The sequence below is a fragment of the Sciurus vulgaris genome (assembly GCF_902686455.1).
Source record: "Sciurus vulgaris genome assembly, chromosome: 18".
NCBI classification, from domain to species: domain Eukaryota; kingdom Metazoa; phylum Chordata; class Mammalia; order Rodentia; family Sciuridae; genus Sciurus; species Sciurus vulgaris.
In genome coordinates, this window is record NC_136479.1 from 21357327 (window position 1) to 21381230 (window position 23904).

Consider the following 23904-nt stretch of genomic DNA (forward strand, 5'->3'; position numbering starts at 1 on the left):
TGGTCCACTTCTTCTCAGATCTCTTTCTGAAGTGGAAACAACTATTCCCACTTTGCAGTTAACAGTTTAAAGAAGAGATAAGCCACATCTGAACCCCAGTCCAGGAACTGGTCCTACCTCCAGCTGCGGCAGAGGCCGCCAGATCGCTCAGGGTGTTCGGTGCCGCTCTGCGTCGGGCCCAGGATGTGCCTGAGCAGTCCGCGCGGTGCCTACTTCCCTTTGAGCCCGGCCCAGCCCTACCTGACCCCTAAAGTCCGCTGCCCTGGGAACTGCAAGCCCAGGAGCCCCACGGCCGCTGGTGCATCCCGGGGCGCTCTACAACGCCCTGCCACCCGTCAGCTCGCCAGGCCGGACAGAGACACGGGAACATTCATCCTTCCCCGCCTTTGAGACGCAAACACCCTCCCCTTCCGCCCCACGCCCGGAAGTCGGCGATATGTCCATAGAAACTGGCGGCTAGAGGAACCCAGACCCGCTCTCCCGGCCCTCACTTCCGCCGGAAGTGACCTGTGGCCGCAAGTGCCCTTCCTCGGTTGCACGCGCGGGTCCCGGTACTCAGTACTCGCTCTCGGTGGCCGAGTACGACCACAATGGCGGCCACCACCCTGCTGCGCGCGACGCCCCGCTTTGGTGGTGAGGAGGCAGGGGGGGTGATGGCGACCCGGAGGCACATGGAGGCTTGGCGGGCAGCTGGGCTCAGACCCCCGCCCTGACTCCACGCCCCTGTCCCGGCAGGTCTCTGCGCCAGCCCGACCCCATTACTGCAGGGCGTTTTGCGGCCGCTCAAGGCCCGGGCATTACCGCTCCTGTACCGCAGCCTGGCTGTGGAGGCCAAGAAGACCTACGTGCGCGACAAGCCCCATGTGAATGTGGGTACCATTGGCCATGTGGACCACGGCAAGACCACACTTACCGCAGCCATCACGAAAAGTGAGTGGGCTTGGGGTGGGGGCGTCCGGCAGAATCCTATCACCTTAAGGGAGGTGGGACCAGCACGGTGTCAGTTGGTAGAGTTGAGGGTGGCCCCAAGAGGCAGAACTCGAGCGTGGGGGAGGTGATTTGGAATACGTAGGAGCCAGATTTCCCTGAACATGAAGAGCTTAATTATGCATAAACCCTGATGTCCGTGCGTTAGCATGGTAATTGCTAAGCAGAGGCTTCCCTAGAAGTCACAGGACAGCCCCTTGGGGCCCTTAAACAAACTTCTTCTGACCCAAAGTTGTCTCTGCTGGAAGAGAGAATTTTGTCCACATATTTTTTTATTGATGCATTGTAGTTGTACATAACGGTGGGATTTGTTATGTATTTGTATCTGCACACAAAATAATTGTAATTTATAATTTGCCCAATATCATTCCCCAGATTTACCCTTATGTCCCTGCTCTTTTCCTCCGCTGATCTCCCTTCGAAGACTGGTTTACTTAGGTGGGCGGGACCCTGGGGAGTGGCCTGAGCTCTGCCTCTAGCTCTGAACTTGAGCTGAGAGGTGAGTTGTGTTTTCTTCCCTCCAATTAGTTCTAGCCGAGGGAGGTGGGGCTAAATTCAAGAAGTATGAAGAGATTGACAATGCCCCGGAAGAGCGAGCTCGGGGTATCACCATCAATGCGGCCCATGTGGAATATAGCACTGCTGCCCGCCACTATGCCCACACAGACTGCCCGGGTCATGCAGATTACGTTAAGGTGAGGGTTGCTAGGGACAGGTCCATAAGTGCCTCCTGTCAAGATAATGATAGGCTGGGGGAGGACGGGGTGTTTAAGAGATATTTGGAGGTTTGGATGTGAGATCAAGGGTTTGTGGCCATGGTCACACCAGGTGGTGGTAAGGAGATGGCAGGGAATGGGAGGTCTTGGTTTCTAACTGCTGTCTTTAGTTAGATGAATGTGGAGTTGAGGAGGCTGTTTTCTCTCCTTCTACCCAGAATATGATCACAGGTACTGCCCCTCTCGATGGCTGTATCCTTGTGGTGGCAGCCAACGATGGCCCCATGCCCCAGACCCGAGAGCACTTATTACTGGCCAAGCAGGTACTCAGAGCCTGGATGGGGATGGAAAGAGGAAGAGTGGGAACTTGAGTGCCTCTCTGGTAGTCAACTCTGTTCCTTTCCCACTTGCAGATTGGGGTAGAGCACATTGTGGTGTATGTGAATAAGGCAGATGCGGTCCAGGACTCTGAAATGGTGGAGCTAGTAGAGCTGGAGATCCGGGAACTGCTCACGGAATTTGGCTACAAAGGGGAGGAGACACCAGTCATTGTAGGCTCTGCTCTTTGTGCCCTTGAGGTAAAGGCGGGGGTTATTGCTGGTAAAGGTGGGGCTAGGTGGACCTCTAAGGGCTTTGCTGTTATCTGGGGGAGTGGCTCTTGGTGAAAGGAATAGAATGGAAATTTCAGAATCCTGTCCCCTCCCCCAACAGCAACGTGACCCTGAGCTAGGCGTGAAGTCGGTGCAGAAGCTACTGGATGCTGTGGACACTTATATCCCGGTGCCCACACGGGATCTGGAGAAGCCTTTCCTTCTGCCTGTAGAGTCAGTTTACTCTATCCCTGGTGAGGACTCTGCTTGTTCACAGCCTTCCATAGCAACAGCTTAACCCAGGGTCTTTTGACGTCCTGTCCTTTTTCTAGGCAGGGGCACGGTGGTGACAGGTACATTAGAACGGGGCATTTTGAAGAAAGGAGATGAGTGTGAGTTTCTGGGACATAGCAAGAACATTCGCACTGTGGTGACAGGTATAAGCAGCAAGGGGCTGGCTCCAAGATGACTTTTTCTTGTGCCTTCCTCTGCCTGAGACCTCCCCCTACCCCCCATTTCCCTTGTAGCTTGTCTACCCTCCCTTTTCTCTTCTTAGGCATTGAGATGTTTCACAAGAGCCTGGAGAGGGCAGAGGCAGGGGATAACCTTGGAGCCCTGGTCCGAGGCTTGAAGCGGGAGGATTTGAGGCGTGGCTTGGTCATGGCCAAACCAGGTTCCATCCAGCCCCATCAGAAAGTAGAGGCACAGGTGAGGGTACAAGTGATGGTGGTAGGGCTGAGCTAACCTGCCTCCTGTAGAGCAGCAGAGCTTCCAGCCAAGCCCAGCTCCTCACTGCTCTTTCCTCCAGGTTTACATCCTTAGCAAGGAGGAAGGTGGCCGCCACAAGCCCTTTGTGTCCCACTTCATGCCTGTCATGTTCTCCCTGACCTGGGACATGGCCTGTCGTGTCGTCTTGCCTCCAGGGAAGGTATGATGGGTGTAGGGAATGCGAAGGTGGGAAGGAGTACTATTTCTACCAGTTCTGTCATAAGAAAGCTTGGGTGGCCGTTTCCTGGGGTGAAGAGAGGCTGGCTGCTACTGCTGTGAGACCTCATCCAGCATGCTCTAGGCTGAACTAAGCCAAAGGCCTGGTTACACCAGCACATACCTACAGAAACATTCCCTGGAAAGGATCCTCTCGTTGAGTTCCTTTTTGATGAATGTTGTTAAATACAAAGGCTCTGAGAAGTCTTCTGACAAAGAAACCTGCACAAGGCAGTTTCCTAAATATTTTCTCAAGAATGTACCTTAGGCTGGGTGTGCTGTTGCATGCTTGCAACCCCAGCAACTTAGGAAGGTGAGACAGGAGGATTCCAAGTTCAAGGCCAAGCCTCCGCCCGCTACTTAACAAGACCCTGTCTCCAAAGGAAAAAAGGGTGGGGGGAGGGGAGGGAGGGTGGGGATGTGGCTCAGTGATTAAGCACCTTTGTTCAATATCAGGTACCAAAAATAAGGGAAATGTGCCCTATCCTTGGAGCACTGATCACCGGGCCCGTTGATGATCTCTGAACACATGTCCGATGGTTAGAATGCATGAACCTGTCAGACAGAATCATCACCCTGCTGCATTTTCCCACAACTTAACCTCCACAGCAGCCAGCAGTTACAGACTCAAATCCATGTCTGGTTGTTCTCACCACCTCTTCTAGGAGCTTGCCATGCCTGGGGAGGACCTGAAGCTCAGCCTAATCTTGCGGCAGCCAATGATCTTAGAGAAAGGCCAGCGCTTCACCCTTAGAGATGGTAACCGGACCATTGGCACAGGCCTTGTCACAGACACACCGGCCATGACTGAAGAGGACAAGAACATCAAGTGGAGTTGAGTGTGGACTTCTGTTCAGGTTCTCTTAATTTTAGGGCTGTAATCTAGCATAGTGCAGCTAGACGGACTCTTCCCCTGGTTACAAGGGGTAGCCTGCCAGGCAAGGTAGGGCAATAAACTGTTCTGTGAATAGTAAGCTAGCCTTTGTGTCTTATGTCCATTGCCTAAGTTGGGGTGACAGGAGAGAACATGGAGGAAGTGAAGCCCAGGATGGATGAGGAGCTGGTAAGATCTGAGCCTTTAACGTGGTTCCTCTACTATCAGGTCCATCTCTGTGGGGGTTAGACAAACTAAAATCTCTTCCAAACCATCATAACTGCTATTGACAGTTTCAGAAGTGGAATCTACTGTGGTGAGTTTTCAATGATTGCCTAGCAAAATGCCATAGCAAGACATTGTTGGGTACCTGAGACATTGGGAAAGAATTTGTCACTTGGAGTCACCATGGAGTCAGCTTAAACACTAAGCACTCATCTATTTTGTGTAATTTAAGTGCTTTGTAGTGGGGACTATACTTTTTGTCCATCTCTGAGCCAGTACGTAAGTACTTACTAAGATCATTCCTGAAGAGTACCTGAGTGGTCACTATTGCTCTGACTGGTTCCGAGTACAGGAATGAGAAGGTTTAAGAATGCAGTTTGGGGGACTGGGGCTGTAGCTCAGTGGCAGAGCGCTTGCCTAGCACGTGTGAGGTGCTGGGTTCAGTCCTTAGCACAGCATAACAAAATAAACAAAGGCATGATGTCCAACCACCAAAAAAGAAAGAAAAATGCAGGTTGGGGCTGGGAGTATAGAAAGGTCAGTGGTAGAGTGCTTGCCTGGTAGCATGCAGCTACATGTTCAGTCCCCAGCACTGCAAGAGAAGTTTCATTTTCAGCATTTATTGAGGTTTGAAATTAAGGAAAAGGCCATTTGTCAAATACATGAGGAATAAAATGCCGAAATCTTTTAAAAATAAAACATGATGACTGTCACAGAAGCTGATATGAATAAAAAAGCAGGGATAAGTGGGCATGCCTGTCAGGCTTGCATCCTGATGCCTCAATGTCACCACAATACCTGCCCATTCAAGGGAAGGCTCTTGGTCCCAACCTGAGAGCTCAAAACCTGATCAGAGGAAAACTAAGAGAAATGGGCAAGGGGGAAAGAAAATAGATGCAAGGAAAATCTTTGCAAGATTCGTGTGTCCTAAGACAAGGCATGTTTGTTTCACCACCTTCCTGTTCAAGCAAGACTGAAAGTTTTCATGAGAATTCCCAACTCCATGAAAACTCCAACTTTGAGATTTCTGCCTAAAGACAATAAATGATAAATCAATCTGTAACCCTCCCAGGGAGCATCAAAGTACTCCACATAGCTTCCACAATACCAGATACCTGCATCTGTCATACATCCTGAGCCCAAATGCACGCAGGTTTTACAGCTCCAGCTGCTTCTATTGCTGCCCACTGTTTCTGTAGTTGGGACTGAACCTGGGCATACACAACCACTGAGTTACATTGACAGCCCGACCCCCCCCCCTTTTTTTTTTTTGTATCTTGAGACAAGGTTTGGCTAAATTGCCCAGGCTGGCCTCAAAAACTTTTGATGCTCCTGCCATAGTCTCCCAAGTTGTTGGGATTACAGATGTGTACAACCACACCAGGCTTCCATCTTGCAGGCTCTTTTGCCTAGAATCCCAATCCTAATGGCTCACATTGTTTTTCACTGAAAGTCCCCTATCCATGCTTTTTTCACTTAATACACTCCCCATTCCCTCCCTATGCCTATGCCCATCAATTACCAGGTTTTCAGACCCTCTGGCCTGGGAATTCCTCTCAATTCTTTGAAGCAGTTAACCCTGCCTCTGACACTGAGCACTAGTCCCATCTTCACAATCCTGGGAGGAATAATCTCATTTTATGGACTAAACCATCAAGGTCAGGTCACAAAGAATTCCAAACTGCCTCCTTGAAAAAATACCTCACGTGGGCTAGGGTTGTGGCTCAGTGGTGGAGCACTTGCCTAGCATGCGTGAGGCACTGGGCTCGATCCTCAGCACCACATACAAAACTTAATAAAGTTATTTAAAAAAAAAAAAAACTCACGTGAAGCCTGTTACCATTTCAGCATTCCATGCTTCCATCTTCTTCCCAACCCCTAATTTCTCCCTAAACTGGTTCCCCAATCCAGTACGCTCCCCTTTTATAGCAGCTTCAGCCCTAGATTTTACCCACACCCAACACCTCTAAGCTGTGCACCAACCAATAAAGCTGGTTATTTATAAATCTCCAATGGCCAAAAATACTAAAACTGCATTCAACACAAACAGGTAGACAAAACTGGGTAGAATGTACATGTCTATAATCCCAGCAGTTCAGGAGGTCAAAACAGGATACCCAGTTTGAGGCTAGCTTTGACAACTTAGCAGCACCCTGTCTCAGTAGTTCAGTAGTATAACCCTTGCCTAGCATGTGAGGCCCTAGTTTCTACCCCTGGTTCAACCAAAAAAAGACGGACACAACTTTCCAGGTACTTAAGCTCTTTACTATCCAGTTACCCAGAAACTCAATCATTAACCACACAACTTCACATTAAGTCTGGAACCCACTTTCAAATGAATAGCCTACCTCTCCAGTTTGGTTCCCCTCATCCTAGGTTCAGAGACCCTAGCTATGATTTTTAGACAAAGGAGAAAGAACAGGTGACAAGATGAATGTAATCCTAATATCATCTAAGACTAACAACTATAACCTTCCTCTCACCTCTAAAGAGCAAACTATAAGCAAGTTAAGTTAGTTTAAAATTTTATTTTTTTTTATTTATTTTTTAATATTTTTATGTAATAAAAAGTAAAAGTCCTTGTCCAACCATCCTTGTGGGGCATCTGTCTGTCTGTCTCTCACGCAGGTCACTCAAGTTAATGGGGAAGAAAGAACAGGGGGCCCAAGTCTGAGGTTATAAATAATAGAAAATAAAAGATCTTCCGTCTCCAGCGGGGGTGGGGGGGAGTAGATGAGAGGATGGGAGGGCAAGATTGGGTGGGAACAGGCAGGGGCGGAGCAGGAACCCCCCACCCCTGCTGGACCCTGGCCCTGCCCACTTTGAGGCCCCTCCCATTCAAGGTGCTTGGCAGGAATTCCCCAGCTCCCCCGGGGAAAGGGGGGGTTGGGGGGCTGGGACTGGTCCGAGCTGCTGGGGGAAGAGACATAGATCACTCTTCCCTCCACTCATGGAGGTCTCAGGTCGCGGCCAGGACAATCTTCAGTTCCCCGGGGGGTGGAAGGGGAGCTGCTGGGAGGGATGAGATTGAACTGGTTGGAGGGGAAAGAGAAGAGAGCAGGAGCATTAGAACCCAAGCAGCTGTCCCTTCATCAATGCGTCCAGGGGCTGTGGGGGTGTGTGGGTAGGAGCGGCCTCCTCAAGGTGTCTCATGGGGCTGTCAGAAGCACAGGTCAATCGCTGTTTCCCAGTAAGCCAGAGCCCTTACTCGTGTGCCCAGCTCAGCCCCCCACACCCCAGTCTGGCCCTGTCTGCTGCGCTGACCTTACCTCGGCTAAGTCAGGAGACAGTCGGGGTCACTGAGAGCTGGGGAGGCAGTGGGGAGGGGGGCTGCTGGATCACAACTGAGCGAGGACGGAGGGAAGCAAAGGACAGAGCCAGGAGCAAGCCCCTGGCGGCGGCGACTGTGGCTTCTGCCCACCCTACATACTTCACAGACAGGTGCAGGTCGGCGGGCGCCCTGTGGGACAGCCCTGCCTCCAAGACCCCTCACTCCCCACCCAGAACCCGTGCATCCTGCCCCACCTGCAGCCCCTCAGCTCTTCCATGCCAAATTCCCCCAGCTAACGAGAACTCACGAATCCTGTCATCGGCTCCTCCTGGAAATCCAGGCGCCTGGCCAGGCTGCTCACCTTGGGGGTGTCCGATGTAGGGGTAGGGTGAGGGTGTGGAAGCTGAGAGTGCAGGCACCCCACTCTGGGGCACCGCGCCTTGGGGGGGCCCCCCATGGCTCTGGGGTGGGTGCAGCAGCATCACCTGGGGCGGGTGGGGAGCCCCAGGGTGAGGGGGCGGGGCTGCTGTGATTCCAGTTTGGACATGGGCCTGTGAAGGAGAAAAAGCAGCTAGGAGTACTACAGAAGCCTGAGAAGGGACTTGAGAATCCAAGAACTGGAGACACTCCTGCACAGGTGGTACAGTAACCTCCAGAAAGAGACAGCCACCCCCACCCCCAGGGCTAGGGATTTAGTTCAGGTGGTAGAGTGCACAAGGCTCTGGGTTCTAATCCCCAGACCACGAAAAAAAAGAAAAGAAAGAAAGGAACAGCCCCATGGCTCATTTCCATTGGCAAAAAGATCCAGCAGGAGCAGTTCCTTGGATGCTTACCTGGGTAACATGGGCCATATTGGTGAAGCCGTGGGGCAGCTGCTGGTGGGGATGGATGGCATACACAGCGGCTGGCTGGGGGAAGCTGCTCTGAGGGGACTGGGCAGAAGGTCCCGGTGGCAGAGAGGGCGGCGTGCCTGTCAGGGCCCCTGGGTGGTACAGATTCTGCTGTGGCTGTCCACTGCCCAGGTGTGGGGCCTGCCCCGCCTGGTGCTGTTGGAGAGGCGAAGGGAAACGTGAGTGCCATGTACTTCTCTGGTACCAGGCCAACCACTTCTGACTCCTGCTCTCCCCACTGGGGAATAATGATGATGCCAGGCTCTCTCTCTCTCTTCCAGCCACCCTTCAGATCCCCAACAGTAAGCACCTGGACGGGACTGGGGGCCGCATGCTGTGACTGCGGCTGGCTCCCAGTAGGTGTGGTGGCCGGCTGTGGCTGGTGGGCGTGGAGCGGCGTGGCATGGTGTGGATAGGACTGGTGAACAGTGGCTGCAGCAGGAGGAAGGAAGAGAACCAGTGCTGAGCACACTGGAAGCCACTAGGGAGTACAGCCCAGAGCAGAGGGGAAGGCAAGCAGAACTCACCATAGAGGGCTTGGGGAGTGGGCTGCTCTGCAGAAGGGTACTGAGGAGTGGAGGATGACACAATGGCCTGGGGATGGCTACCCGACGTCAGCATGCGTGGGCTGCTTTGAAGCATGGGGGCAAACACCGGCTGATGGGATGAAGAGAGAATTAGTTCAGCCAACTAGGGAGGCTGGTCAATGGGTGCACAACACTGCCTGGGCCTCAGCAGCTACCTTACTTATCTGAGGTTTACAGTAATCCTGTCAAGCAGACGCTAACTTATTTACACTTCAGAAGAAAAAACTCAGAAGCAGGCGTTCAATATCTTGTTACAGGCATCAAGCCCTGTTAGAGCCAGGATTTCAGCCCAAGTCTGAAACTGCCAATCATGCACCTATCTCCCTCACCCAGCACACAAGTGGTGGAGATGGAGAAGATGGGATACCTGGCAAGGGCTCTGTACCCACCCCTCCCCCCCGTGCCATGGTCACCTGTGAGGGGTAGTGGGCCATAGGCTGCATCATGGCAGGCTGGCCTGGGAACTGCTGCGGGTTGTAGGGGATGTAGGAAGAGTAAGGTGTGGCAGCCACCAGGGGTGGGCCAGCAGCTGCAGCAGCCTGCATCATCGGAGGGGCTGAGGCTGGCTGGTGTTGGTCTGAGCGCTGGGGTGGGAGGGAGCCTGAGGGTGGGGGGAAAAGAGTGCAGAGCTCAAGCTCCATCTGCCAGAAGGTACCAGGCAGCCCCACCAATTGCCCCTCCTGACCCTGCTCACCTTTTGCTCCTCGGTACTTGCCCTGCTGCCCAGGCACCGAATTGGATACAGGATATGGATACATCTGAGGTGCCTAGGGACAAGGACACACGAGGCTCAGCTTGCTTATCAATGTTTAGTACTGGCCTGACCTGGTCCCCCAGTCTGTCCACCAAACTCTACTCTTCTTACCCTGGGCCCCAAGGTTCTTCTCCTACCTGCACAGCTGGTCCCATGTGGATCTGAGGTATGTAGGAGATGTACTGGGGGCTGTACAGTCCACTCTGGCCTGCTGTCAGCACCGGGATGGAGGGGGTTGAATGAGTTCGGGGCCCTGGAGAAGTTGGGGTACTTGTGGATTTGTTCTGTAAGAGACAAAGGAGGATAACATTTAATTTCTGTGTTCCCACTCCTACCCAGTCATAAGAGCTGGCATTCACAACGTTGTGTGCTAAACACATCCTGCACTTTTAAACCCCCCATCAAACCCTGACATGGGCATTACATGTGGGAAAACAGGTTAAATGGCTTGTCCAAGATCCATAAACCCTGTAAGCTACAGGTTCAAGCAAAGTTAGTTGGTCTAAATGAAATCCAAACTCAAAATGGTCTCAAATACTCCAACGCTAAGAACCTCTTGGAGAAACTCAACACCTGTCAGACTCACCCAACCTCAAGACTCCTTTCTTCCCAAACAAGCACAACTGCAGCTACCCTATACTTTTGTAGTATCTCCTTGCACTGCTGGACAGTCCAGTGGTCCTGGAAGTGAAGTGCTCCCCACCTCTGCTGTTCTAGCCTGCTCCCAAGATTCCCTCACAGAAACCCAAGTCCACATTCTCCTGTCCCATCTCACCACAGACAGCAGAGGCTTCGTGGGATTAAATTCCTTGGCATTGGGGTTCAACGTTGATTTCTTTACTTGTCTGTGAGAAAAAATAAAGTTAGGACCTCATGGTTTCCCCTCACCACTCGACATCCACTCAGCCCCCAACCCCACTTACTCAGCAACAGGGCCCTCATCCTTGTCATCTCCCTTGATGAGCCCCACCGGGGGGCTGCCAGTTTGGTTTGGGCAAGGAGGTGGGGGTTGCTCCGGCCCCTCCGTGCTTCCTGCAGGTGCCAGGGGTGGTTTGTCCTCCTTATCCGATACGGATTCTGTCTTAGACGAGACTGGGGACCCCATGGGTTCTGACGTCAATAGACCATCAACTTCCTTCTCCTTCCCTTTGACCTCCTCCTTTAAAATTCGAGGAGGAAAAGGATCCAGGCTGGTCTCAGGGGAGCTACTAGGCTGAAGCTGGAAGGAGAGAGATACATTATCATGCTGTTTGATCCAGACCTCAGGCTTGCCTCCTCCTGTCAGCTTGAACTCGTCTCTTATACCCACTTGGCCCTTCTGTCTTTTCTACAAATCCTCCATACCCCCTGCTAACATCTAATTAATTTCCATACTTCATGTACCTTAAACTGGGCCCCAAACTTTCTCAGTTCTTCCAGTTGAAATCGTTTCTGCTCATTCTGAAGGCCAGGGACTATGAGAAAATGGTGGAAAAAGGAGAAAATACATCTCTTTCTCAAAGGTGTCTACACAGAACTCGTAGCCCAGAGGACAAGAAACCAAAGAAAAATGAGAATTCCAAAGGAGTAACTACAAGTGAAGGGGTAATAGACAATGCCTCTTCCTGAAAACTCTCGTCAACAAAGGGGCATCACACTCACCTTTCCCAGCTATCCGGGCCAGCTCTTGAGGCTCCAGAGTTCTGCCAGGTTCCTTGGTTGGGAGGTCTTTTACTGACAAGGAAAGAGAGAGAGGTGCCTGAAGGTCCTCCTGTCCAGAGTCACACTTTATATTGTTCACAGCACTCAACCACCTGGCTCTTACCATCAGTAGGGGCCAGTGAGATCTTTGGAGAAGCTGGGGAGATGGAGCCCACTCCAGTATCCGCAACTGATGATGTCACAGGGATAGAGGCTGAAGAGGTTGCTACTGCAGAGCCAATAGGAGGCTCAGGACAGGAAGCAGAGATTGGGGCAGGGGCAGCAGACTTGGGAGAGCGCGGAGGGTACATCCGGCCCACTGGAAGAAAAGGGAGAGCTGTACAATGGTTACTGCTGGTCAATAAACAGCAAGTACAGGGAACTTACTAAAACCCATACACATTTATTATACCTAGGGCCACAAACTGAACTCTAGAAGGCCAAGGTAGGTAACATAAAGCAGGTAAATGATCTTAAGGGCACCATGAAAGACTGGAATGCGTAAAGAAACAGTTGTGCTTCTGTGCCAGCTAGAGCCATGCAGTAAGACAGGCTCGGTGTTGGCAGAATTTCACATATTTCAAAATAATCTGCAAAATTTCTATGACTTCTCATGCTTTAAGAGTGTTGGAAACAAATTCAAATCTAAATGAAAAAAGACATCTGTCAGCCAACCTACAACCCATGGACTGATGGGTCAGATTTCTATACTAGGGAAACTGAAAAATTTCTTCCTCCAAAAGATAAAACCAAGCCCTCTAATACAACTTATCCCCCATCCCATCATTCCAAGGAATGTTTATCTCCAGGTACAAATTTCTACTCATTTCCTCATCCAACATCACTGAAGCTTTACCTGCAGGAGGAGGTGGAACAGAAGCTTCTCCAGAAGGCCTGCTATTGGGTGAAGACAGAGTCTTGGCACCTCTCAGAGGACGCTGTGCCTTGGGTGACATGCGGGAAGGACCTATTTCCAAAAGATGAAGAATAAGAAGATATAGAGAACCTGCTATTATGTCATCACCAACTCATCATCTTCCTAAATGGTCTAAATCCTTTCAATCACCCTTCCTACTTTCTTTCCATCCCACCCTCTACCATAAGTCTGCTTCATAACTCACCTCCATTAATACCACGTGCCTCAGAACCTGGGCCAGGGCTACTATTGTCAAGATGATGAGGGCCACGAGGTGGCAAAGAGCTAGGGCCAGGCCGGCCACCCCGAGAACTGCTGCACCGAACTCCTCCCCGGGGACCTTCTCGAACACGTTGAGGCAGAGGGATATACTTCCCCTCCCTAGGGAAAGAGTTTAAATAAGGGAAGATAGCTGCAGAACATTTTGGATACGGATGTATGTAGCTTAATGGTAGACAACTTGCCTAGCATGTGTGAAGACCTGGTATCAATTCCTAGTACTAGGAACACCCCACACAATTTGGCAACATGAGGCCTTTCTGAAGTTGCCCTGTGGACACATTTCCTGGCTCCAGCTTTTATCACTATTCTACCTGAAAATCAGTTTGAGTTAAACCTTGAGGCTTGTGACCTTGTGTTACAGGAACCCTGACCCAAACAACCTGGTCATGCTCCACAATTCTACCACTCCTGAGTCTTAGGAGGAATCGGACTGCAGTTTAAGGTAGAGCTTTCACAAGGTCATAGTAGTTTGATTTCATTTTGATGAACAAAACATACTATATGACATTTTTTTTAAAAAAAGCTTTTCTTTCTAAATCTGTAAGCCTTGGCCTTGTTGCAAATTAATCTCTGTACAATTCAATCTCCTAACTCACAAATTAAGGATAACTAGGCATTAACTTTCATCTAACAACGTGGTGATATTTAACAATCTGTACAAAGGTCTCAGCCCAAGCCCTTGCTGCCCCAGCAAATACCTGGATGCCAAGCTGGGGCTCTCTCGCCCTGACCCCTGCCGCTGGACTGCACTGTGCTTCTCCTCCTCAGTGCGCCCGTCGTCATTCTCCATGGCAATTCGCAGGCGATACTGGGGGCTTGACTCAATCTCCCGAGCCAACTGGGCTGCGCGCAGCTCCCGCTGACGGAACTCTTCGGAGTTGTCCTTTTCTAAGGGTACCCTGAACAAACACCCACAGACCACCACATCCCATCACCAACCGGGAACAAAAGAAGAAAATGGAAAGCATTCTTATCAGTCCCATAGCCAGTTCAGGCATTCAGGCAAATGGTACTTAATTCCTCCACTAATAGCTATTCTTTTGCAGTGCTGTGGATCAGACCTAGGGTCCCTGTGCATGTTAAGTGCTTTATCACTGAGCTCCACATCATCCTTGTCAAAACATATTTAAATGGGTATTTATTGGGTCTCAGGCAGAGAACTAAGATATATTCAAAATCCTTTCTTTTTTCCAGTACCAGGGATTGAACCCAAGGGTGCTCTGCCACTAGCCCTTTTTATTTTTATCAGGATGTCACTAAGTTTCCCAGACTGGCCTTAAACTTGCCATCATCCTCTCTCAGCCTTCTGAGGAACTGGGATTATAGGAGTTCAACGCCATGTCCAGCTAACATATCCTAAATATTATGCTTATGTTTTTTTATGTTCTAGGGAAAAGGTATGGGTGGATGAATAACCAAGTAGCTAATTCTACACATGGGTGGTCTGGAATCAGAATACGCTGCAGGGAGCAGTTCACAAGGCAGCCAGGAGAGGGAGAGGGTTACCTAGATACCCAGAAAAGCAGGTATAAAAACTATGTTCCACCTAGAGATCTGCCTTCTGTTGGTGATCCCACAACCCCAACTGTACCACCTAAGAAGCACCAAAATACTCACGTGTAAGAAGAGAGACTACTATCATAGGTGGTCTTCACGCCGTAATTCTCCTCATTGAACTTGAACATTTCATTGGGGTCCCATCCATTGGACTAAGGAATATAAAGGGAGAAAGTTTTAAAACTCAGCAAGGAACCTGGTTTTTCCATCTGGTGAAGAAGAAAAATGTGACCAGAGTGTATGGAATAATGGGACAGGGCTGGCTAGAGCATCAACTAACACTGCCAATTTGTAGCATATATTGGCAATAACCACTAAAACATACAGTGTAAAGACCTAACAAATCTACTTCTAGATTTACAGCCTTGAAAAATTTATATATGGAAATATATGTTCTAAGGTCCAGTAAGACACTATTGGGCAAGCGGCACTGGGAATGGAACCCAGAAGTGCTTTAATCACTGAATTACATCCCTAGTCCTTTGTATTTTTTATTTTGAGACAAGCTCTAATTTGCCAAGGCTAGACTCAAACTTGTGATTCTCCTGTCTCAGCCTCCTGAATCACTAGAACTATAGGTGTCCACCACCACACCCACAAAGATGCTATTTTTTTGTTTGTGGTACTGAAAATTTAGCCCAGGGGCCTTATTCATTTATTTATTTATTTAAAGACAGGATCTTTCCAAGTGGTTTAGGCAAAGATACTAGGGCTGGCCTTGAACTTGAAATCTTCTCTCAGCCTCCTGAGCAACCGGCACCAACACACCCAGCAAGACACTGTTTTTAATAGCAAAATAATGGTAACAAACTACAGATAAATAAAAAAAGGAATACAATTTGGTGTATGTACACACTGGTATATGCATACAGTTAAGAGCAATCAACTGGACCTGTGTATGAGTATGAAAAGTTCAAATTAAAAATAGATTCTTCTACAAATTAAACATGAAATGTACTCATTCACAAGATTCTAAATGTATCAAGGTAGCTGTTTTAGAAAGGCAAATGGGTCTACATTAGTCAATCTCACTTCTACTTTTTGTTATATTAAAAAAAAATAGATGCCATGAAGCAGAAGTTAATAATTGTCAATTATGAAGCGTACAACTGGTACTTTTGTTAAGCTCTTTTCCATACTTTTCTATTTGCTAACCACACAAACAGGCAACAGTCAACATTTTTCTCCCTCATTTTCAACAATCAACTCCTGGTTCCAACGTGTCATTGCCATCAACCCACATTGTAGCTGCCCAGTTCTCAGGGAAGGAAACTGTACCATGTCAGACTCGAGGTCATAATCATCACTGTTGCTGTCACCGCCCTCCCAGCGCTGAAGCACTTTCTCTTTGTGCTCCCCATTCACCTTCGAGTTCATGGCAATGGCTGAGTCAGTGAACTTGTCTGTGGGGACAGAGTTGAAGATCAGGAGTCAGGTGTCACCTGACTTTGACAGCTTTTTTTTCCCCTCACCTTTACCCCCTCCCCTCATAAGTAGTTCAGGAACAAAGATATTTTAACAAGCCCAGATTTAGGGTACCTGTGCTTACGGGGTATGGGAGGTGGGGCACAGCATGAAAACCCTGATCTTAATAGTTCATAAGGAACAGTAATTTGAAAACAGAGAAAATATGAAAAACCATAACAAGTCAGAATTTGCCCCCCAGATACTAGATATCAAAACACATTTTCAACAAGAAAAATTCAGCCCTCTTCCTCAGTCGTGAAAGGTAGTAAAGAAAATGTTAATATATTCTACCTATACATAAACTTCCTTTTACTAAGTCTGACACAATAGCCTAGCACCATCATACCTTTAGTAGCATAATTGAAGTCAACATTTCGGAAATGGACAAGCATGACATCACTCGGTTTAAACACCATGGTGTCTACAATGTCTTCTCGACGAGGACCACCTGCTGGCTCAGTTGCTTTCCGGTGCACAGCGTCTACCGCCAGTTCAAACTACAAAAGACCCATTCCCCCAACACCCAAGCATCAGTATCAAGAAATGTGAAGGCAAAAATATGATGTATTTCTCTTACCCTTTCTATATTTTGCCCTACACCTCATTCTCATATGCCTGTATTCTCAACTTCAGCCACAGGACTCAGAAAAGACTTAAACTTTTTATCTTAACATTTTTGAATTTTAAACATAAGTTCTACATAAATGATTAACAGCATTTTCCAATACCACTGAAAACACACCCTCAAGTTCATTCTACTCCTTCTCTTCCCATGCAGTGCCAAAAATAAACATTCATATACACTGACCTTTGAGCTCAAAGTTTTGAAAATGCCTTCATAGGTGGTGCCATTTTTCACCTTTACGTCACAAGTGGAGCCCTAGGAGAATGGAGATTAAGGAGAGTGACTCTAGAAAACTGACGCATTGCATTCCTCAAACAACCTAGGAGTTAAGTCCTCACCACAACAGCTGTCAGGAAATGCAGCATCCTGGAGTTGTTATAAACACCTTCAAACACCTGTCAGTAACATAAGAAAGAGAAAGAAGTAGTGAATAAACAGTCCACTTTCTAAATGGTCACAGTCTACCCACATCCACCTTATTTGTGCAGTGCCTCCAAACCTCCTGAGTCCATTTCACCATCACGGTCAAATGTACCTATTCTGCCCTATATTCCCATTTATTTGTCTTTTAGGTTTTTAAATCATATAAAAGGGAAAAAGGAACTCACAGGTGACTGTGGGGGTCCTTTTCCTGTGCTCTGTCCCCTAAAAGAGAGGGAAACGAGAAACTAGTTACTGGTTAGCATTGCTGATTTAGCCTACAAGGAAATTAATCAAAAAGATTTTTAAAACTCTAAAAAGGAAGAAAGTAGACATTAAATGCCAATAAACACATTTCCTCTAAATGCCAGTAAAACAAAACCTCGGTCAATAATGGCTGTCAACTGCTGTAATGGCCAATGCAACACAGCCCTCTCACTTTCTCCAAGGGGACAGAGCTGCATGCTTCCAACGGACAAATGCTGTAGTATTCAATAACCAGCAACCCTCCCCAGATGTGAAGGTGAACGCTCAGGGGCGCAGATGCAGAACTACTCAGCTCAGGCACACTACCTCCCAAACGGAAAAAAAAATCATTTTCAGAAGCCTTATGCCCCAAACCCTGGGAGGAGGGGTATTCCCTCCACACCCCACCCCGGCACACTCATTACTCATTTAGCCTGTTACCCACTCTGCAGGGGTCACCAATCGACAGGTAACACTGCTCCTCGATGGCTGATGTAACCGGCAGTTGAGGAGGGCGATGAGGGGGCCGTTGGCGGGGCTGGGGGACAGCGCAGCCGCAAAAGCCATCCACCGGGAGGCCTCGCCCGGTCTGCGCCTGCGCACTAAAGCCCACGGGCCTCTTCAAAATCCCCCCTCCCGCTATCAGAACCCACTGCGCCTGCGTGTATTGCCACTCTCAATCGCATTAACACGCGCACGCGCGCGCGCGCACACACACGCGCACACAGAAGAAACTGAGTGGTGTGTCCACTACTCATCCACCTGACACCAGACGAATCCCTTCACGCACACTCCCAGCCCCTGCCCTAGGAGTTACCGGGACACGCGAATGCCCGGGTCATAAGACAGAGCATCCGCGCGCACGTACGGGGAGGGCGCGCGCGCGCTGGGGGTTCCCGGCCCGCAGTCCTCCTAGTAGTCGCTCCTTCCGTGCCCCCGCCCACCCCGCTCCCCTCCTACTGGCCAGACCGGCAAGGGGGAGGTAGCAACTCGCTCCCAAGTCCCTCCCTCCCCATTGGCCAAACTGTGGGCCGCGCGCCCCCCTCCATTGGCTACGGCCGGGGACCCTTTCCCGCAGCTGACTCCCCATTGGCTGAAGCCGGGGACCGCGAGACCCTTCGTGGTAATGGAGCCGGGGACCCCGAACACCTCCTCACCCCCCCCCCCAACTCCCGGTTCCGACGGCGCTGGCGGGACGCGCCCCGCCTCCCCTCAGGGTCCGGATCCCGAGCCCCGAGCCCCAACTAGGCCCCGAGAGCCGAGCACGGCCCCTAGATTTCCTGGTGGCCGCCGGGGACCCTTTCCCTCCGACCTGTTGGGACCTGAGGGGCCACTCCTATCTTCACGGGGACTCTCGGCTCCCGGCGCCCCTCAAAGACGCCGGGCTTGGGCCCACCCCGCCGGAACCGAGCCGCCGCCGCCTCCTTGCAGCCTAGGCTCCCGCGCCCGGAAGCCCACCCCTCCTCACCTGGCGCTGCCGATGGCGGCTGCCCCTGGCCTCTCTTGATGTTGCTGCTGCGGCGGCGGCGGTTGCGGCGCCAGGATGCTTTCGGCTCCCCGGCGGAGCCCGCTGCCGGCAGTAGCCGGAGGCCCCAGGCAGGGAGAGGCAGCCGCGGGAGGTCCTGGGGGAGCAGCGGCGGGGGCCAGTGGCCCCGGGAGGCCGCCGTTGGGAGGACTGGTGCCGCCGGGAGGCCGGCGAGCCACGGCCTGTTGCGTGGGGGGCGGCTGCTGGGGCTGGGAGGTCTGTTGTGGCGGCTGAGGCTTCAACATGATGGCAGCGTCCGGAAGGGGAATCAGAGGGAAGGGAGGGAGAGAGGGGGCCGGGGCTGGGTCCCCGCCAGAGAGCGCGGGAAGCGAGGGGGATCGGGAAGCTGGGGACCCGCCGTTGGCGGGCGGGGGGAGCCCCGCGGTGTCGGGGGTGGATAGAGAAGACCGCGGCGCGAGGAAGCGCCGCGAGGCGGAAGGGGAGGGGGTCTCGCGGGCCGGAGGAAAGCGAGAGGGCGCGAGCCGGCTTGGCGCGCGTGCGCGTCGCTGGGGAGAGGGGAGGGGAGGAGCGTGCGGGCGGGAGCTCCGAAGGGGGGCGGGGAGGAGGGAGCGCGGCGCGAGGTGCCCGCGCGCACCGGGCGGTTAGCTCCGGGCGAGAGGCGGGGAGAGGATCAAATAGGTGACCCTCGCACCCCTGGCCCTTGGTGTGGGTAAGGAGCAGCGCGGGCGCTCACGCGCGCCAAGGATTTAAGGTCTCTAGGTCTCAAACCGCCTTAGAGGCTGGCGGCCGCTGTCGCTTCACAATGAGCGTGTGAAGCTCTGGGGGAGGAGCCGAAGAAACGGAGAGGAAGGACCGGCCGCCCCGCCCACGCCGCCGGCGTAACGTCAGGATGCCTCCGCAGCAGTGTGAGCTGTCACGTCGTGGCGTGAGGTTCTTCCGCCACTTGGGTACCGGTGGGCGGAGTTAGGTGCCAAAAAATCCCGGGAACTGGACGACCTAGCAACTGCTGCTTCAGGCAGGTGGTAGTTTTCCAAACGAGCCACATTTCACCGCATCTGCTTTGAATAAAAGGTTGATGCGCATTAAAGTTTGAGCTGGGCGTGCTAGCGCACACCTGTAATCCCCGCGACTCGGGCGGCTGAGGCAGGAGGATCACAGGTTGAAGCCATCTTCGAGAAGGTCAGAGGTAAAGCGCTCCTGGATTCAATGCCCAGTGCAAAAAAAAAAAAAAAAAAGTTTGAGCGTGCTTGCCTTGCAGTTAAATCTATTCCCAGTGCTAAATTTTAAATTCCGGTAAAACCTAAATTGCTATTTCTTAATACCTGAGAGTGAATCCTTGAACGGTATCATCGAAAGCCAAAATTCCGAGGGTCTACTTCAAAACGCTACACCAGTTGGCTGGGGGTATCTGTAGCTCAGTAGTAGAGCCCTAGCCTCTGCCTGGATTCGATCCCCAAAACTGCAAAACAAAACTAAAAATCCTTTGCCCAAGTCTGCAATGAAGGCAGCCTTCATTTATTTGAAATGAGTTGAACATTAATCTAGATAATTTGCACACAAGAGTAATTAAACCACTTATTGCTCAAAGAGTTCCAAGTTGGGCTGGGGTTGTAGCTCAGTGGTAGAGCACTTGCCTAGCATGTGTGAGGCACTGGGTTTGCTTCTCAGAATTGCACGTAAATAAAGGTCCAACAACTAAAAAAAAATTAAAATATAGGCTTCTTAAAATAGAATCCTTTCTTTAAAAAAGTTCAAGTTAGTGGTTTAAATAATTTGATGAGATCTGTTAGCTGAAGCAGAGCACTATGAGAGAAGGTAAGTATATCATCACATTATCCAGTATATATCCAACATTAGGTGACATCTAAATTGAGAAGAGGGTAGGGAGATAGATTTCTAGGCAAGAATAACATAAAAAATTCAGCTTGGCTGGAACATAAATTAGATAAAAGACAAGCTGGACATCATGGTGCTTGTCTGTAATCCCAGAGCCTGGGAAGACCAAGGCAGGAGAATTGCAAGTTCAAGGTCAGCCTTGGCAATTTAGGGAGACTCTATCTCAAAATTAAAAATAGAAAGGTCTGGGACTATACTCAGTGGTAGAGCACCCCTGGGTTCAATCCTCAGTGCTCCCAAAATATATAAATAAATAAATAAATAAAAATTTTAAAAATCAGAGTAGATGAGAGGGAGGGAGAAAAGAAGGGAAAGGGGAAGAAATATGGAATGAATCTAATAAAATTATGTTACATATATATATAAATGTTCCAAAGGGAATCTCACTTTGAAGTTTATTTTAAAAATAATAATAAAAAATAAAGGAGTGAAAAGAAGGTCAATAAAATAGGAAGAAAAAAAGGGACAGAGGAATGGTGGGAAAGAAGGGAATGGGAATTGAAATTCTTTGTGTGTATGATTTTGTCAAAATGAACCCAAATACTAAAGACAGGTAGGTAGCCTTAGCCCAGGTTTTAAAGGCAAATGGAATGCATCAGTGATTGGCATGTGGTTTGCTTTTTTTGTTGTTTGTTTGGTTTTTGTACTGGGGGATTGAACCCAGGGGCACTGAGCAACATCCCCAGTCCTTTTTCTTTTTCTTTTTTTCTTCCTTTTTTAATTCGCAACATGGTCTTAAGTTGCTGAGGCTTGGCTGCGATTTGGTGTCCTCCTGCCGCAGCCTCCTGAGTTGTGAGTCTCTGGGATTACAGGTGTGCTCCACCTCTCCTGCCTGGGCATGCCATCTTAATCCCAAAGTTCCATTCTTTCTGCAGAAGGCACAAGCATTGGAACTGTTCCCAACTCCTCCCTCCCAAACACAAACATGGCTAGCTGTGAGTCCCTCTTACTCTTTGGGAAATATTGTCACCCCACCTCAGTCAAATGTGTTAGGTTCCTCTCGTGGGTGCTTGACCAGCAATTTACCCTTCTTTTCCTAGGCTCCCTGAATTCTGTCTTCCTGCTAATGTTAGTTCCCTATGATTGGGGTCTTGACTCCTACTTCTCTCCCTGTGATATCTAGTGCAAGGTAGGCAGTCAATTGAATATTTATAAGGTGAATGAATCTAAAGGGTACTTTAAAGACCTTCTTGTCTCCCAGGTACCATAACAGTTCAGCTTTTTCCCAGCATTACCTCACAACAAGGTGAAGTGCCACCTCTCAGCCTCACTGTGCATGTCTACCTGCTCCCCAGCCCTTTCTGTACCCACTTTCAAATTCTAAGTTTTAGCCCCGTTAAACTCCCTTTTCCATAGCCAGCTTTGTCCTAATTCAACTCTGTCTGCCCGAGTCCTGTTTCTACACACACAATTCCCTTCTGATTCTCTGCTTTCTCATTTCAAGCTCAAATGTCTCTTGTTATTGACTCCTTCCTCCAGGCCTCCAAAGCACTGTGTTCTTGTGTATTTGTTTCTTGTGGAGTCTGATATCATGAAGGGCATTTTTCTATCCCTCTCTCAGCTCAATCGCTAGCACCCACTCACTAATTGGTAAATGCTATCTTATTGCATGCGATTTAAAAATTAGCTGAGAGCCAGGCACAGTGGCTCAGGAGGCTGAGGCAGGAGTATTGCAGCTTTGAGGCTAGCTTAATGAGGACTTAAGCAATTTAGAGAAACCCTGTCTCAAACATAAAAATCACTGGGGGTGTAGCCCAGTGGTAAAGCACCCTGGTTCAATCCCTAGTAACAAACAAAAAAAGAAATTCAGCTGAGGAGCACACACCTGTAGTCCTAACTATTTGGGAGTCTGGGGCAGGAAGATTACCTTAGCCCTGGCATTCAGAGCCAACCTGGGGGTCATAGCAAGACACCATCTCTTGAAAAAGGAATAATAATATGCTACAGTGATTCACAAGATATGCTGTTAAGAAAGAAAAGTTCAAAAGACTATCTAGTGGGCTAGTTTTTGTATAAGAAAGGAGAGTAACAAAACAAATGGATGTGCAGGTTTTTACAAAGAAAAATACAAAAAGAATAGACCAAAAATGAGTCAAATTAGTTACTTTTGGAGGTAGAGGAAGAAATGAGGATTTCTTGGTTTACAGTCTTATTAAAGGAAGCCAGGAAGTTCTGACTGGGGAGGGGAGACACTGCTTTGAGTAGACCTTTTCATGGAGTTTTTACTTCTAACTGTGTTAACATATTCTGAAATAGACCAAAAATTAAATCAGCAAGGATCAGGTAAGTACTTAAACAACTGAATGCAGGCTCTGTTCTTCCCCTTCCAACCTCACTGGCCAAGGCTGCTTCTCTCTCAACACTGTGTCACCCAAAGCCAGGAGATGCACAAGGAGAAGTAAGAAGTGTCCCTGATAGGGGGGCCCCAGCTAGGTCCCCCAGATGACCACCATGATCAACATGCCTAGCAATAACTCTGTGCCTGACCATGTTCTCTGGTCCCTGTTCACGCTCTACATGAACTTCTGCTGTCTGGGCTTCAGAGCCTTCACCTATTCTGTGAAGTCTAGGGACAGGAAGATGTTGGGTCACCTAACTAGGGCTCAGGCCTTTGCCTCCACTGCCAAGTGCCAGAACATCTGGGCCCTGATCTTCAACATCATTTTGACCATCGGCTTCATCGTTATTTTCATCTTCTCTGCGGTGATCTTCCAGGTCATTTCACTGATGATAAAGAATCATGAGGGCTTCTAATCTTGCCACGTCCTGACCCTCCCTAGCTGGCCCTGCATCCCACGCCTTCTGCAGTATTTACACTCACTCATCTGTCCATAGTGGGATTCAATAAAATGCATTGTTCCTGAAAAAAACAAAAAACTGAACGCAGATATAAACAAAGAAGCACACCTTTTCTTTTTCTGTGGTACTGGGAATTGAACTCAAAGGTGCTCTACCACTGAACTTTACACCCAGCTCTTTTTAAAAAAAATTTTTTTTTAAGATTTCGAGACTTTCTCTAAATTGCCCAGGCTGACTTCGAACTTGTGACTCTCCTGCCTTAGTCTGCCAAGTTGCTGGAATTACAAGGCATTTACCAACATGCCTGATTCAACTCTTATTTTATTGGTACTGGGAATTGCACCCAGGGGCCCTCAATCACTGAGCCACATCCCCACCCCTTTTTATTTTTTATTTTGGGAGAAGGTCTTGCTAAGTTGCTTAGGTCTCACTAAGTTGCTGAGGCTGGCCTCGAACTTGCAATCCTCCTGCCTCAGCCTCCAGAGCTGCTGGGATTACAGGCATGTGCTACTGCACCCAGAAATTCTGTACCTGTTTTACCTGTATTATAGGATGAAGCACATGAGCAAATATGGATGTCATTGGGAGCCAGAGACCTCAGTAGGAGAGGAGGGAGACACAAATATAGAAGTGGGGGAGGTGAGCCAAAACT

The 23904-nt window shown here is 49.6% G+C and overlaps 3 protein-coding genes across 28 annotated transcripts in view; 2 read left to right on the forward strand and 1 right to left on the reverse strand.

Moving 5' to 3' along the window:
- The window catches only part of SGF29 (SAGA complex associated factor 29), a 209538-nt gene that overhangs the window by 48496 nt on the left and 137138 nt on the right, over window positions 1–23904 (forward strand). The gene's annotated exons all lie outside the window — the stretch shown is intronic.
- TUFM (Tu translation elongation factor, mitochondrial) lies at window positions 480–4251 on the forward strand. Its single transcript, XM_079121504.1, has 10 exons — window positions 480–633; window positions 736–930; window positions 1516–1682; window positions 1922–2026; window positions 2117–2281; window positions 2415–2547; window positions 2626–2730; window positions 2850–3001; window positions 3102–3221; window positions 3943–4251. Exons 1-10 carry the CDS (start codon window positions 591–593, stop codon window positions 4114–4116), a joined length of 1359 nt encoding a protein of 452 aa, XP_078977630.1. The 5' UTR covers window positions 480–590; the 3' UTR covers window positions 4117–4251.
- On the reverse strand, window positions 7113–19673 carry ATXN2L (ataxin 2 like). 26 transcript variants are annotated; one of them, XM_079121479.1, is made up of 24 exons: window positions 18540–19633; window positions 17014–17050; window positions 16744–16800; window positions 16589–16660; window positions 16127–16277; window positions 15592–15716; window positions 14374–14465; window positions 13455–13655; window positions 12680–12855; window positions 12415–12525; window positions 11683–11895; window positions 11520–11591; window positions 11262–11332; window positions 10802–11097; window positions 10654–10723; window positions 10016–10162; window positions 9819–9891; window positions 9538–9725; window positions 9065–9194; window positions 8848–8969; window positions 8481–8693; window positions 7955–8198; window positions 7646–7805; window positions 7113–7385 (listed from the first exon to the last, which is right to left on the reverse strand). In XM_079121479.1, exons 1-23 carry the CDS (start codon window positions 18839–18841, stop codon window positions 7651–7653), a joined length of 3318 nt encoding a protein of 1105 aa, XP_078977605.1. In that variant the 5' UTR covers window positions 18842–19633; the 3' UTR covers window positions 7113–7385; window positions 7646–7650. The 26 variants fall into 26 exon arrangements, with proteins under 26 accessions (XP_078977605.1, XP_078977597.1, XP_078977593.1 ...); XM_079121471.1 differs by having other exon boundaries at window positions 7113–7408; XM_079121467.1 differs by having other exon boundaries at window positions 7646–7682; window positions 18540–19619.

Excerpts from the sequence above, each read along its gene's own strand:
- TUFM (XM_079121504.1), top strand. The coding sequence starts at position 591 with ATGGCGGCCACCACCCTGCTGCGCGCGACGCCCCGCTTTGGTG. Across the intron at positions 1,683-1,921 it reads GTCATGCAGATTACGTTAAG|AATATGATCACAGGTACTGC; the intron begins GTGAGGGTTGCT and ends CCTTCTACCCAG. Across the intron at positions 2,282-2,414 it reads CTGCTCTTTGTGCCCTTGAG|CAACGTGACCCTGAGCTAGG; the intron begins GTAAAGGCGGGG and ends CTCCCCCAACAG.
- ATXN2L (XM_079121479.1), bottom strand. The coding sequence starts at position 18,841 with ATGTTGAAGCCTCAGCCGCCACAACAGACCTCCCAGCCCCAGCAGCCG. Across the intron at positions 11,333-11,519 it reads GGCCCGGATAGCTGGGAAAG|TCCCTGGCCTTCAGAATGAG; the intron begins GTGAGTGTGATG and ends ATTTTCTCATAG. Across the intron at positions 10,724-10,801 it reads GATGAGGGCCCTGTTGCTGA|ACAAGTAAAGAAATCAACGT; the intron begins GTAAGTGGGGTT and ends TTTTTCTCACAG.